This window comes from Moschus berezovskii, chromosome 6 (assembly GCF_049115385.1).
Source record: "Moschus berezovskii isolate FMDL1 chromosome 6, NW_MosBer_1.0, whole genome shotgun sequence".
NCBI classification, from domain to species: Eukaryota; Metazoa; Chordata; class Mammalia; order Artiodactyla; family Moschidae; genus Moschus; species Moschus berezovskii.
Window position 1 is genome coordinate 110878338 of NC_142465.1, and position 15628 is coordinate 110893965.

The following is a 15628-nucleotide window of genomic DNA, read 5'->3' on the forward strand; positions in this document are numbered from 1 at the left end:
GAGAGGTGCAGCATCTTGCCCAAGGTCACACAGCTGCTCAGTGGCAGAGCTGGGCTCAGGCACCAAGTCCACTGCCTCACACAGTTGTGGGGCCCCTGGAGGCTCCAGAAGGATGCCAGGTTGGGAGGTGTGGTGTGGGGTGGGGGGGTGGGTAGGCAGGGCTTTGTGCAGGAACAAGGCGGTGGAGAGTGAGCCCTGTGCTCTTTGCATTCAAAGCCAAAAGGGAAGCGGCAGCCGCGGGGGAGAAGGCGGCGGAGAGCTCGGTGGAGGTGAGTGGAGGCCTGGCCGCCCAGGTGAGTGTCTGCGCGCCCCGCCCTCTTCTCACTGTCCGCTGTTTCTCTTCTCAGGTTTTAATCACTGCCTCCCCAGCCCGACGCACCATATTACCAATTTCAAGAGATACAATTAAAAGTCACTGCTAGCATGGGTAATGCCACTCTTCCAGTGCCTAATTAAGCCGCAGTGCCCCCTCCAGTTCCCCGGATGCCCAGCCTACCGAGCCCCCCAGGCTGAGCTCCCAGACTAACACGTGCAGATGAAGCCCCCAGCAGGCCCACAGCATCCCTCCACGGTCCCCTAAACCCACTGCCCCGCACATGCTGTGGTCTTGATGCTCTGTGTCCCCTCTCCCATGTCCTGCCAGCCTCTGTGGAGGGAGCCTGGCCCCTCCAAGAATCGCCCCTCAGGTCCAGGCCCTGAGTCGATGCCTCTGGGGAAGGTGGGGGCGGCTGGGAAGATACAGTGTCTGCCTGATACAGTGTCTGCCCAACACAGCTGAGCCACCTGGAAAGCTGGCCATGGGGTGGGATGTGCCAGAGGAAGTGAGGCAAGGTGGGACTGGGGTTGTCTTAGGGCTTCTCCTTGGTGGGTGGGGTGGGCACTGCTGTGTCTGAAGACCTTCCAAGTTGGAGGGAAGGGACTGGTGGAGTGGCAGGAGCAGCTGGTCCCTGCCAGCCCCAGAGTGCCACCTAGGAGGGGGCGTGCAGTCGCCCTTCAAGCCTGGGAAGCCCAGCCCTCCCCACTGGCTCCCCTCAGACCCCCGTGAGCCCCTCACTCATTTCTGCCAGGCCTCCAGGGCCCCTCATGCTCACACAGACCCCCCCACTCCAGGCTGGAGGAGCCCCCTCTTAGGGCTCTGAGGGAGGAGCCCTGCCCCAGCCCGACTAAGCTCGGGGAAGCCCCAGGAAACCCTCACTCTCCCCATAGCCCCCCACACCCCACACACCTATGTCTGGAGGAGGCACCTTCACACGGAGGAGCTTCCTGCCCCGGCAGCTGGCAAGCCCCCAGGGTGGGTATTCCATCCTCTGCGACCACCACCCCCCTGCCTATCTTCCTGCAGCTGCCTGTTCCCCAGCCTTGCAGATAAACACCGCAAGATTCCAGCCCTGCCCATGCCTTCGAGCCCCTGCCCAGGGAGGACCACGGTCTGGGGGACCTTCGCCCCCTCCTCTGCTGGTCCAGAGGGCCACGTGGCTATCTGCAAGGCTAGCCCCAGGGCCCCGCCAGCCTCCGCTCCCCTGCACTGAGGGTAGCCTCGCCACCCGCCTCTCTGCTGGACCCCAAGCTCCCGCGTCCTCCGCCCCCTACCCCATCACTGCCTGGCCGCCTGCTGGCAGGCGCTTCTCCAGCTTGTCTGAGCTGTCAGGCTTGCTACTCATGTTCCATCCCTTCCCCTCTCTCTCCTTTCTTTCATCAGCAGGGAGTGGGGGGGGTCAGAATGAGAGAATATTCTGCTGTCACTTCCTGCTTTTCACTTACTATTAAAGATAAGGATGGGCCAGCTTGGGTGGGGCGGAGGGAGGTGCATTCAGCGGAGCAGGGATCAGGGACAGGGAGCTGAGGAGGAGGTGCAGGGTGAGACCACAGCTGCGGCCACAGCGGGGCTCAACGGTCTGAACCAGGCAGTCAGGCGTTTGCCCTGGGGAGGGGCTGCAGTAAAGTCTGCGGGCAGTGAGCAGACAGCTTGGCCCTGCGGTCTCAGGCCATTTCCTCCCAGGGAATAAATCAGAATACGAGCAGGTGGGGAAAGAGCCGCACCCCATCCCCTTCTCCAAGCAGTGGTGGATGGAAGGAAGCCTTCTGTCCCAATGAGGACCACAGAGGATTCCCTGAGAGGGAGGGAGACACAGCCCTGCTCTCGCCCAGGTCTTGGCTGGGTGCTGAGGGGTTCGTGGACTCCTTTGTTGGAATAGAGCAGGGAGTAGCGGGGGAAGAAGCTCAGGCCTAGAAATCGCTGCCAAGGTAAAGGTTGAGAATGGAGACTAGAGTCCACGGCCTGCAGATCCTGGCAGTGCGGGCTTGTGAAAACCAAAGGACAGATAAGGAGCAGGGCTGGAGAGCCAAGTGACCCATCAGGGCAGCACCCGGACCCAGGAAGGGGGAGTTCTTGACATTGCACATTTTGCCAGTGTAGGGCAGGATCATCATGGCGTGGTTTAGCCTGACTATAGGGTCACCTCCTTTGCAGCCTTAGTATTCCCCCATCCTGGGCCTGAGGGGTGATGCCCCCAGGACAGTTGGAAGCAAACCCAGAGATAAGGGTCTCAGCCACCCCTGGAAAGGTCTAAGAGTCCAGAAAAGCTTGTGTGTCACATCTACAGGCTGGGGCGCTGGAGGGATGAGGAATTAATTAAACCCTCCTCCTTCCAGAATCCTGCTATTTCTTCCACCATCCCTGCTAGCAAGAAGAGGACAGGCTAGTCCCCAGTGTTCTCCATGGGCTGAGGGAGGGACCACCCCCTCACACTCTAACCCAGTGTGAAAAATGGGGGTCCCTTCTGGGTTCCCCCTCTGGCAGCAGGACAGATTTCTCCAGGACCCAGATTGGGCCAGAAAGGCCACCTGACTGTGGCTGGACTCTGCTCTCGAATGTGTGGGCATGGCCCTGGGGAGTCTGGGAGGATGGGGCAGGTCCAGACTACCCCTCGGGGTCCCTGAAATTCTGGGGTTTAGACACCTTTGTGATTCCACAGTGATGGTGAGGCCTCGCTCTAACAAAGCTGGTGGGAGGGGAGGGGCTTGCAAGGCTGAAAGCCACCTGCCTCCTAACCCTGTCCCTGTGTCCCCAACACTCCCCTGGGAGACAGGGAAGCGGTAGAGCTACTCCTGCTTTTCCAGCTTGAAGCCGGTGGGGAGGCTGGTGGGCACTCCCGCATGGCCCAGGGCCGCCCAGCAGGTCTGTGAGGTCAGACTGCAGAATCTGAGTCCGTTGGTCCAACCACCCACCCCACAGACAGTAGCCAGGGGGCTCAACTGGAGCAGAACATAGCAGTCTCTGGGCTCCACCCGAGCCTAGCACCTCTGCCTGGCAGCTGGGTGACCTCTAGGTGGCAGAGAAATGGGGAGTGCAAACCCCTGGTGGGCACAGGAGCTGGGAAAGGGTGGGGGTGGGCGGGGAGGGAGGCCCGGGAGGGAGGCCAGTCCCAGCAGCTGGGAATTAGTCTCGTAACATTTCATACTTCTCTGGCTGTTTCTAAACTAGGTGTCAATTCACAACAGGCTTCAGGTGTCCCCGCACAGCTCCGGGCCGGGGGCCGAGAGGGGAGCGCCGTTGCCAGACCTGCAGCCTAGCCCCTCGAGGGAGCAGCCCCCACCGCCGCCGCCACCACCGCCGCCCACGCCCCCCGGGACCCTGGTGCAGTGCCAGCAGATAGTCAAGGTCATTGTTCTGGACAAGCCCTGCCTGGCCCGCATGGAGCCTCTCCTGAGCCAGGCCCTCTCCTGCTATGCCCCAGCCTCCTCCGACTCCTGCGGCTCCACACCCCTGGGCGGCCCGGGCTCCCCGGTCAAGGTGGTCCACCGGCCCCCACTGCCCCCGCCCCCACCCCCCTACAACCACCCGCACCAGTTCTGCCCGCCCGGCTCCCTGCTGCACCAACGTCGCTGCTCCAGTGGCTCCAGGAGCCTGGTGTAGACACGCCCCCCCCCACGCTGCTGTCGCAGTGGAGGGGGCCATGCCAGGGCCCCCACTGCCCCTCTGCCCGCTGCTCCCCACGCCCGGCACGCCGCGTTCCTGGTCACCCATCGCTGTCATTTTGGAGAGAGAATTCCCGTCCCTGGCACCTGGTTTGCTCGGCCCAAGCTTCCGTTCCTCAGTTGAGCAGCCCTCCCCTTCAATCTGCCGGCCTCCCTGGCTCTCTGGGGCCCCCCCCAGCCTGGTACAGCTAGGCCTCTTCTACCCAGACCACCCCTCCGGCCGCTTGGACCAGGGACTGAGGGTAACAGGAGCTGAGGGCCTAACCAGCTTCCTGGGCCGGGTCTGCCAGGCCCTGGCCCTCAGGCCAGGTGGGCAGGTGTGACAGCTATGGGCTGGCACACGAGCCTCGCACGGAAGGTGGTCTGGCTCCTGCCCCAGCACTGGGCACACCACACTGGGTGGGGGCCAATTGGCCCTGGATCCCTGGAGCAGCCAGGTCAGGGGGAGGCCTGGGGAAAGGGGTGGGTCTCTCTGATGCCCCTCCCTGCCCCTCAGCCCAGCCGTCTCAGGAGGCCGCTCCTCCGTGCCCGGGGGACGTTGACCCATCTGGCCCGAGGGTGGGGGGGCTTCTCTTGCTTCCTCAGGGGATGGGGCGCTGCCTGCCCCGGGGCTGCTGAGATTTCAGGAAACGGGGAAGGAAAGGGGCGCCCCTCAGCTCTCTCTCAGTCAGGTCCACAGAGCCAAGGAATCGTGAGGTCACGTAGCTACAAAATGCACCTTTTATAGAGTTTCTTGTTCTCTAAGCCCCAAAGAGTGTCAAATGTGTGCCCAGGGCATAAACACGGACACACACAGGAGAACTGGGTCCTCCCGATGTAGAAGCAGAAAGAGGAAGAAGCCAGGTTTGCCCAGGGGCAGATGCAACCAGCAGAGCGAGGACTCCCACCCAGGTCAGGGCCCCCTCCCCACTCCGACCCCGGAATGACTTCCGTGGCCTCCACGAGGGCCGTGGACGCAGAGTGGGCGAGAGGTGCCCACGCAGAAGCAGGTGCTCAGAGGCTCAGCATCTCCCCCTGCACCGTCACCCTCAACCAGCCCTCTTAACTCCCGCCCCCACCCCAGAAGGCAGCAGGCCCGCCTCCAGCAGGGGTGGCTGCAAGTGTCCCTACACCCTCGAAACCGCGAAGGAGCGCCACGCAGGGCTCGCTGATCTCCCCAGCGCCCGGCAGAGCCAGAGCCAGGCTCTGTGCGACCCCTCTGTGTGCAGGCTGGCCCGCCCCAGTCATGGCCCTTCCAGGGATGGTCTGTCCCCCGCCAGGCTGGACCCTCCTCTGGTCCTGAGCTGACAGCACGCTGCCGTCCTCCGTTAAGGGTCCTGCCGCTTGGGGCCCTGGGTCCGAGACATCCCAAGAGATGGCAGTTGAACACCAGACCTAGAGTGAATTCACTTCTCCCCAGCCCCACCCCACACCCCAGCCGCAGGCCCAAGGCCGCGAGGAGGCACGATTCCTCCCTGTCTCAGAGATCCCAGGTGACCTAGTTTCGTGTATACGTGTGTGAGCACAGGCGTCAGTGTGATGTCACCCAGTGAGTGTATTTCTGGCTGTCTTTGTCAGCCCGTGTCCATAACGTGTGACCAATTTACCGCCTGAGCCCGTCTGTGCCCCCCGCCGTCCCCCGCCCCCGAGTCCTTGTGGTCCTGGCCCCCCTCCCGTGTCTTTTCTGTAACAGGATCGCTCCAATCAGAGCCTTTCCAAGTGGAGCGGCCAACCAATGGGGGCGCACGGTTCAGGTTCACATGCCCGGTGCCCGAGGCCTGGGAGCAGGGGTGTGGGCTCAGAAGGAAAAGGATGTGTCTATGGGGTGGGGGTCGTGAGGGTCATATGCTCACACAGCTGACGAAGTGCCCCCTCCCACTCTGCCGATGCCCAGACTTTCCAGGTCGGGACCGGCAGGGGGCTCAGGGCAGGCGCATGCGTGGTCCTCTCCACTGAGGATGCGAAGCTCAGGTGTCTCAGTGGCCTTCCCCAGGTAGAGCTTCACCCCTTGCGCCCCCCACCACCGCCGCCCCTTCCCCCTCCCCCCGGTCACTGCTGTGGCTGCCCTGGGCCCCAGTGGTGCCCTCAGGATGCCGGCCCCAGGAAGCAGACCAGGCTGGAGTCAGCAGCATGTGGAGCCCACCCTGAGCTGTGAGGGGCCTCAACCCCGCAGGCCTGGGACAGGGGGCGGCAGGGCCTCCTCACAGTTGGGGGCACAGGGTTCCCAGCCTCTGAACCTCCCTCCTCTGATGGGCCAAACGGCTAGGCTTGGGGCCCGCCTCTGTGCCAGGCCCCAGAGCCGACCCCCAGACAACTGGGACAAGCCTCGGGCCCTCTGCACAGCCGTGGCCATGTCAGGGACCCCACCCTCCGGGAGGGCCCAGGGGAGATACTCCTGTTCTCCTGCCCCCAGCCCCTACTGAGGGGCCCGTGGAGTGCTGCTCAATCCCCTAAGACACAGCCTCCTGGGCAGATGCGCACTGACCCCAAGGTGGCCCTGCTCTGTCCATGCTCCAGGCCTTACTTTAGGGACCTGGCCCCTTCCTGGTTTCACCCATTCGTTCCCACCTGCAGAATCAAGAGCCGGAGATGAAGATGAGCCTAGCTTCCCCCACCCTGCGGGGCCAGCCCACCTCCGAGCTGGAGCTGGTGTGCACAGGCACCCGCCCACATGCCCAGCCCTGACCCCCGGCCCCCGGCCCCCCACAGCCTGCCAGACGTCAGTGTGCCAGTAGGCTTCCCCGCCAACCACCGGTCTGTCTGTCCCCGTGTCCTGCTGTACAGACACCCTCGCTGCACCCCCACCGTCACTGCGTACGCCCCCTCACCCGTTGAGAGCAGCCTTCTGAGGGAAAGAAAAGGTGGCTGCACCCAGCGACAAATCCAAATGGCAAATATTTTGTAACAAAATAGCCCAGAGGTATTTTATCTGTTCAATTCATAGAGTTTTAGAGATTATATTGAAATATGTCACTTGAGCAAACTGTGTCAGTTCTGTTTCTTTCGTACCCCAAGAGGGTGCTAGTGCAAATCAGATCTCGGTGAGACCACAGAGGCTGAGGGCACCAGCTGGGCCTCCTCTGGCCATGGGGGTGTCCCCCTGTGATGCAGTCAGGGAGCCCCTTTTGCACAAATTGGGCAGACTACTCTGATGGTCCAGAGGTTAAGAATCTGCCTGCCAGTGTGGTCTGGGAAGATCCTGCATGTTGCAGGCAACTAAGCCAGAGTGCCACAACTACAGAAACCTACGAGACCTAGAATCCGTGCTCCGCAATAAGAGAAGAGCCCCGCTCATCACAAGAAGAAAAAGCCTGCGTGCAGCAGGGAAGAGCCACTGCAGCCAAAATAAATCGAAACAAAAATGCAAAAACAAAACAATAAAAATGGGTCAAAGAACTATCAGGAACTATCTGATGGGCAGGCACTTGGTCAGAGCTCCAGGTGCAGTGCCAGGGAATGACCCCCCACCAACAAACACACACACACAGGAAATGACCCCCATCGACACACACAGAATGACCCCCACCAACACACACACACACACGGGACGACCCCCATCAACACACACATGGAATGACCCCTACCAACACACACACACACACACACACAGGGAATGACCCCCCACCAACACGCACACACATGGAATGACCCCCATCAACCCACACACATGGAATGACCCCCATCAACACACACACACACAGAGGAAATGACCCCCATCAACACACACACAGAATGACCCCCACCAACACACACACATGGAATGATCCCCACCAACACATACACACACAGAGGCAATGACTCCCACTAACACAAACACATGGAATGATCCCCACCAACACACACACACACAGAGGCAATGACTCCCACCAACACAAACACACACACACGGAATGATTCCCACCAACATACACACACACACACACACACAGGGAATGACCCCCACCAACACACACATACACAGGGAATGACCCTCACCAACACCCACACACACAGGGAATGACCCCGGCCAACACACACACACACTGAATGACCCCCACCAACACACACACACTGAATGACCCCCACCAACACACACACACATGGAATGACCCCCGCCAACACCCACACACACAGGGAATGACCCCCACCAACACCCACACAGGGAATGACCCTCACCAACACACATACACACACGGAACGACCCCCACCAACACACACACACACACGGAACGACCCCCACCAACACACACACATATGAAATGACCCCCACCAACACACACACACACACACACAGGAAATGACCCCCATCGACACACACACATTGAATGACCCCCACCGACAGACACACATGGAATGACCCCCACCAACACACACACACACACAGAATGACCCCCATCAACACACACACACATGGAATGACCCCCATCAACACACACACACAGAGGAAATGACCCCCATTGACACACACACACAGAATGACCCCTACCAACACACACACACATGGAATGATCCCCACCAACATACACACACACACACAGGGAATGACCCCCACCAACTCACACACACACAGAACGACCCCCATCAACACGCACATACATGGAATGACCCCTACCAACACACACACACACACACAGAGGCAATGACCCCCACCAACACAAACACACACGGAATGATTCCCACCAACATACACACACACACAGGGAATGACCCCCACCAACACACACACACACACATGGAATGACCCTCACCAACACACACACACATATGGAATGACCTCCGCCAACACCCACACACACAGGGAATGACCCCACCAACACACACACACAGAGGAAATGACCCCCACCAACACCCACACACAGGTAATCACCCCCATCGACACACACACACTGAATGACCCCCACCAACACACACACACATACACACACAGAGGCAATGACCGCCACCAACACACACACAGGGAATGACCCCCACCAACACCCACACACAGGAAATCACCCCCATCGACACACACACACTGAATGACCCCCACCAACACACACACACAGGTAATCACCCCCATCGACACACACACACTGAATGACCCCCACCAACACACACACATACACACAGAGGCAATGACCGCCACCAACACACACACACAGAGGAAATGACCCCCACCAACACCCACACACAGGAAATCACCCCCATCGACACACACACACTGAATGACCCCCACCAACACACACACACACACACACACACAGAGAGGCAATGACCGCTACCAACACACACACACAGAGGAAATGACCCCCACCAACACCCACACACAGGAAATCACCCCCATTGACACACACACACTGAATGACCCCCACCAACACACACACACACACACACACACACACAGAGGCAATGACCGCTACCAACACACACACACAGAGGAAATGACCCCCACCAACACCCACACACAGGAAATCACCCCCAACGACACACACACACTGAATGACCCCCACCAACACACACACACACAAAATTACTCCCACCAACACACACACACACACACAGGCAATGACCGCCACCAACACACACACACACACACACACACAGAGGCAATGACCGCCACCAACACACACACACAGGGAATGACCCCCACCAACACACACACACAGGAAATCACCCCCATCGACACACACACAGGGAATGACCCCCACCAACACACACACACAGGAAATCACCCCCATCGACACACACACACACTGAATGACCCCCACCAATACACACACACAGAGGAAATGACCCCCACCAACACCCACACACAGGAAATGACCCCCATCGACACACACACACTGAATGACCCCCACCAACACACACACACACACACACACACACACAGGGAATGACCCCCCACCAACACACACACACACACACGGAACGACCCCCATCAACACACACACATGGAATGACCCCCATCAACACATACACACGGAACGACCCCCATCAACACACACACACAGAATGACCCCCACCAATACACACACATAGGAAATGACCCCCATCAACACACACACACATGAAATCACCCCCATCGACACACACACACACACACACACACAGGAAATCACCCCCATCGACACACACACACGGAATGACCCCCGCCAACACACACACACAGGGAATGACCCCCACCAACACACACACACAGGGAATGACCCCCACCAACACACACACACACAGGGAATGACCCCACCAACACACACATCTAGCCAGTTAAAGCGGGTTTCCGTGGAGACTAGGACAACTAGGAGACTAGGACATGGAGGAAGCACCATGACAGCCAATGTGCGCCCCAGCAGAGTGGGAGTCCAGGGGGTTAGGACTTGGTTTTCCGTGATAGAGGCCCTGCTCGGTTTTCTGGACTTGGTTTTCCGTGATAGAGGCCCTGCTTGGTTTTCTGGACTTGGTTTTCGGTGATAGAGGCCCTGCTCGGTTTTCTGGACTTGGTTGTCCACGATAGAGGCCCTGTTCAGTTTTCGGGACTTGGTTTTCGGTGATAGAGGCCCTGCTCGGTTTTCTGGACTTGGTTTTCGGTGATAGAGGCCCTGCTCGGTTTTCTGGACGTGGTTTTCTGCGATAGAGGCCAGGGGTATGTTGGGTATCAGGGTCCCACCAACCACGTTTGGCCCTCAGCCTCAGGTGATTTTCTCCACATGTCAACTCTGAAGCCTGACTTTCTCATCACAAGGTCTGGGTTGACAAGCCCCAGGTGTACCCTCTTGAAGTGGAGGGGGACAGGCCCAGGTGAAAGGGTTGGGAGAAAACTCTCAGGAAAAGTGACGGAGCCACAGACTAGAGTGGAGCAGACATCTACTGAGGCCATGGCAGGCTGCTGGAGCTGGAAGGGAAGCCAAGGCCCTGCATAGGCCTGAGTTGCTGAGATGCGGCAGGCAAGACTGAAATCCCAGCTGGTGGGAGATGTGGGGGCCTGGGGCCGGCGTCATACTGCATGCAAGGCCCTTGTCTGCCACCACCATGAGGCAGGGGCTCGCCCAGAGCCATGTCTTCCAGGAGGGCAGAGAGGAGAAGCCTTCCAGCAAAGCTGAGGCCTGAGGGAGAGAAGCAACTGGCCCAAATGGCTGGTCTAGGGACACCTGCTAAGAGGGTATCCAGCTCTCCTGGTGACCAGAGCACTGAGAACCCAAAAATCCAGACAGCACCCCAGGCTGGGCCCCATTATCCCATGGAGGTACAAAGGAACAGGCCCTCACCCTCCTTCCAGGAAACGGGAAATTCCAGGAGAAGCCTGGGGCCAGCTCTGACCTGTCCCATCCTGAGAACTTTCTGACCCAGGAAGCTGAGGACTGGTCCCTCGGGAGCACCCCTGAGGGGACCCAGCTCAGCCCAAGCTTGGGAAAGGGCCCAGAGCCAAATGGGATGCTACTGTCCCTGTGGGGACTTGGGAGGGGGCACCATCCTCCAAGTCTTCTGGCCTCTGAGGTCGTCTAGGAGGAGAAGGGCAGCCCTCTGGTCGCAGACACCCACAGGGGCCCCAGACCCTCTGGGTCACCCACTTAACCACTGGACATGGGGAGAGATGGAGCTCTATGGCCAACGCCTCTCGTTGTGGGACCCTTCAGACATGGAAACAAACTCATCAGCCCTGACTTGGAATGCTTCCGACAGGGTGGCCCCTGGGTGTTACAGGTTTCTGGCTGAGAGCAAGGGGCCAGGTGCCAGTGCCAGAAGAGGGAAGACCCAACAGGGTTTAGAACACCTGGTGCCCGGTGCGCTCCTGGGGAGGGTCCAGGGTGAGGGATGTGTGCTGATGGGCCGAGCAAAGTTCCTGCTCTCCAGGGGTTCGTGTTGGGTGGTGCCGTCGAAAATACACAAATAGGGACTTCCCTGGTGGTCCAGTGATGAAGACTCCATGCTCCCGGTGCAGGGGGCACAGGTTTGATCCCCGGTTGGGGAACTAAGATCACATGTGCCACGTGGCATGGCCAAAACAATAAATAACAATTTAAAATAATAATAAAATACACAAATGGACCAGTGTTTTCACACAGCAGATGGCGGTATGATAGAGGTGATGGCCTTGAGGGGCTGAGGCCTCTCCGAGGAGACAAATTCAACAAGGCCTAGGTCGGATCTGAGGGCAGGTGAGCCGCTCAGAGACCACCTCTAGGCATGGAACGAGGTGGAAACCAGGCTAGTCTGCCATGTATTTCCCTTTTATGGGCATCCTTCATGGCTCAGATGATAGAGAATCAGCCTGCAATACAGGAGACCTGGTTTGATCCTTGGGTCGGGACGATCCCCTGGAAGAGGGCATGGCAACCCTCTCCAGTATTCATGCCTGGAGAATCCCATGGACAGAGGAAACTGGGGGGCTATAGTCCATGGGGCTGTAAGGAGTTGGACATGCTGCTGCTGCTAAGTCACATCAGTCGTGTCCGACTCTTCATGACCCCTGGACTGTAGCCTACCAGGCTCCTCCGTCCATGGGATTTTCCAGGCAAGAGTACTGGAGTAGGTCTCCATTGCCTTCTCCAGAGTTGGACATGACTGAGCAATTAACAATGTCACTTTCATATAAGCTTTCTGTTCTGTTCTGTTCAGTCACTCAGTCGTGTCCGACTCTTTGCAACACCCCTGTGGACTGTAGCCTACCAGGCTTCTTCATCCATGGGATTCTACAGGCAAGAATACTGGAGTGGGTTACCATTTCCTTCTCCATCATATAAGCTTACTTATATGAAAATTTCTACTAAATCTTAAATGCATTTAAAAACCACTTTTATTCAGGAAATAATAAAATGGGCCTCTCTTAGAAAACCCAGGACAGAGAGTCACCATTCTCTTGGGAAAGGAAGTGAGTAGGGAGTGGGCAATCACGCAGATCCTGAAGTCTGAGGGTTGGGTGGGGGCAGTGCTAAGGGCTGGGTCGCTGCAGGAGGACCCCAGAAGACTTGCCCAGTGGTGAGGAAAAGTGCCCTGGCACTGGCCGCTACTGTCCAGAACACCTCCTGCAGGGAGGAGTCCTGCCCTGGGCCTGGTCAGCCTGCAGGTTGCACTGTCCCCTCCTCCTTGTCACCCCAGTCCAAGAGGACCCAGGTTTGCCATTTAGAATAATAACAGGATGGACCCCACGGCCTTTAGCTCCAGGTTCTGGGGTTGATGACCTGTCACACCTTAGCATGGAGCAGATGAAGTTGTCATAGTTTGATTCTCTTACAGCAGGGCTGGCAGACGCGCCCCCACCCCACCCCCCACCCCTGTCTCAGCCTCCACAGATGTGATGACTGACCCTCACTTTCTGGGAGTTCCCACCAAGCACCATATGTGGACATGCAGAAATTAACACAGTGCCACGTGGAAGGAAGGTGGGGGTGGTTTAGGGCAGGAGGTGCGGACTCAGGCCTGGGCTGAGATGGGAGTGGGGAGAAAGGCCCTTCGAGGGGTCACCCAGGGATGCTCACGTGGCCCACCAGTCCCTGACTGCTCTGGGGGACGCCTGCTCTGTCCCCTGGCCCCACACTGTTCAGCCCCTCCCATGCATGCGCATGGAGCTGCTTTCTTCTAGGGCTCCACTTGCCCCCAGCCACCTGGCAGCTGCCTGACAGCAGGTCCGCTCACCTGCTCGTCTCCTCTCCCACCAACTCCATGTCCTCTGGCCCCAGAGCGAGCCACCGAGGAGGACGTGGCAGCCAGGCCAGGTGCAGGAGGCGCTCAGAAGAGCGCCCCTCTCAAGGGGAAGCCCAGCCTGCAGGGGCCTAGGCTGACACTGCTGGCCTTGGGAGAGACCCTGAAACCAGGACGGGTCAGGAGGGCACTCCCCCCATGGGGAGGCAAGGCCCAGCCAGAGCTCTGCTGCTGCTGCTGCTGCTAAGTCACTTCAGTCGTGTCCGACTCTGTGTGACCCCATAGATGGAAGCCCATCAGGCTCCCCCATCCCTGGGACTCTCCAGGCAAGAACACTGGAGTGGGTTGCCATTTCCTTCTCCAATGTGTGAAAGTGGAAAGTGGAAAGTGAAAGTGAAGTCGCTTAGTCGTGTCCGACCCTTAGCGACCCCACGGACTGCAGCCTACCAGGCTCCTCCATCCATGGGATTTTCTAGGCAAGAGTACTGGAGTGGCTTGCCATTGCCTTCTCCGCAGCCAGAGCCCAGCGGCCTGGAATTGCAGGCCACATTCTTATCCTCACCCCTCCCCTCGTCAAGAACCATGGGCTTCCCTAGTGGCTCAGCTGGTAAAGAACCTGCCTGCAGTATGGGAGACCTGGGTTTGACCCCTGGATCGAGAAGATCCCCTGGAGAAGAGAATGTACCCACTCCAGCATTCTTGTCTGGGAAATCTCATGGGCAGGGGAGCCTGGTGGGCTACAGTCCATTGAGTTGCATAGGGTCGGACACGAACGAGCGACTAACACTTTCACTGCTTTACTCCCCAAGAAGGCTGTCCAGTTTAAGACCAGGTCCAAGACTCAGCTTGGAGTCAGAACTGGTCCTACCAGGAAAATTCCACTCTCGGGGTGGCAAGAGGATGAGGGAGCTGGGCTCGGGAGATGGGGAGGAGGGATGGGAACTGTTTCCTCGCCCCTCCTCCCAGCCCCCTGCAGGTCTGGTGGCTTCTCTCCCAGGGGAACCAGGAGCCTTCGCCCCACTGGCTGCTCCTAGCACCTCAGCACTTCCTGTTCCCACGACCCTGAAACCTCAAGGCAAATTCTGGAAAAATTGTGGGAACTGGTCACAGGGATGGAGACCACCAGGAGGGACGGCTCTTGTTCCTACATTCCCAACACCCCTGGAGATGCCTACTGCCCCCCCAGGAACTCCCTAATCCCCTTTCCTCCCAAGACATCTGGGTGGGAAGCAGCTTCCCCCCAATGCACCCCAAACCCACAGGGAATGAATGCACAGCAGGCATGAGGGAGCCTTGTCCATTACCACAGGGGGCCACAGAGTTCCCGGATGTCAGACCTGGAAGCAAGCAGGTTGAGCCAGGCGGGGACTGGGGACCTGGGACCCTTTACTTCAGCGCATGTACCCGGACAGGTGTCCCCTCATCTCTTCAAAGATGCAAAGAAATTATAAGGAACTGAAACTAGCGGCACGCCTGCACAGTTGGGGCAAGTCATGAACCTTAAGATGCAAAAAGCCGAAACCCAACTTCCATCATCCCTGTCCACCACTAAGGGGGTGGGCAAACCCCCTAAGCCACCCTCCCACCTGAGCCACCATACCCTCACCCCAGCTCATGTCCACCCCCGCCCCAGGAAAGGAGCTGGAGAGAGCCCATGCCCCACCCCTCCATGTGCAGAGTTGCTTGCTGCCCACAGAAAGGGTCTCCAGGCTGAGGACCCGGCTGCACAGCTTGGCACACTCGGGGCAGGTGGCCGGCCGCTGAGAAGCCTGCTGGCCTCCACCCCACGCCCCTGGCAGCAGAGCTATCCCAAAGCCAGCGGACTCTCGTGGGAACACCCAACGGGGCCGTGAGGAGAAGGGTGTGGGAAGTTTTCATTTCCAGAGGGCGCTAGCTTGCACAGGGAAGGGGAAATGCTCAGCCAGTCCATATGTCCAGCGAGGGCAGGGGTGAGGGGGCCTCAGGAGGTGGGAGGCCAGACCGGGGAGGCGGCCCTGCTCCCATTCGCCACCAGGTGGCAGCAGAGAGCACCATGCCTGCCCCTCTCAGGTCCCCAGTCCTGGAAAAGAGGAATCTG

General features: G+C 58.9%; 1 protein-coding gene across 3 annotated transcripts in view; it reads left to right on the forward strand.

The window, feature by feature from the left end:
- IQSEC3 (IQ motif and Sec7 domain ArfGEF 3) overlaps nt 1-3916 on the forward strand; it is an 86154-nt gene extending 82238 nt beyond the window's left edge. The window contains exons 13-14 of one of the 3 annotated variants that reach the window (XM_055395438.2): nt 217-293; nt 3485-3916. In XM_055395438.2, coding sequence (XP_055251413.2) covers nt 217-293; nt 3485-3916 — 509 coding nt within the window. Of the gene's footprint in view, nt 1-216; nt 294-347; nt 423-3484 lie in introns of those variants that run through there. The other 2 variants (XM_088836760.1, XM_088836761.1) reach the window with 2 other exon arrangements.
- Nucleotides 3917-15628: the final 11712 nt, after the last annotated feature.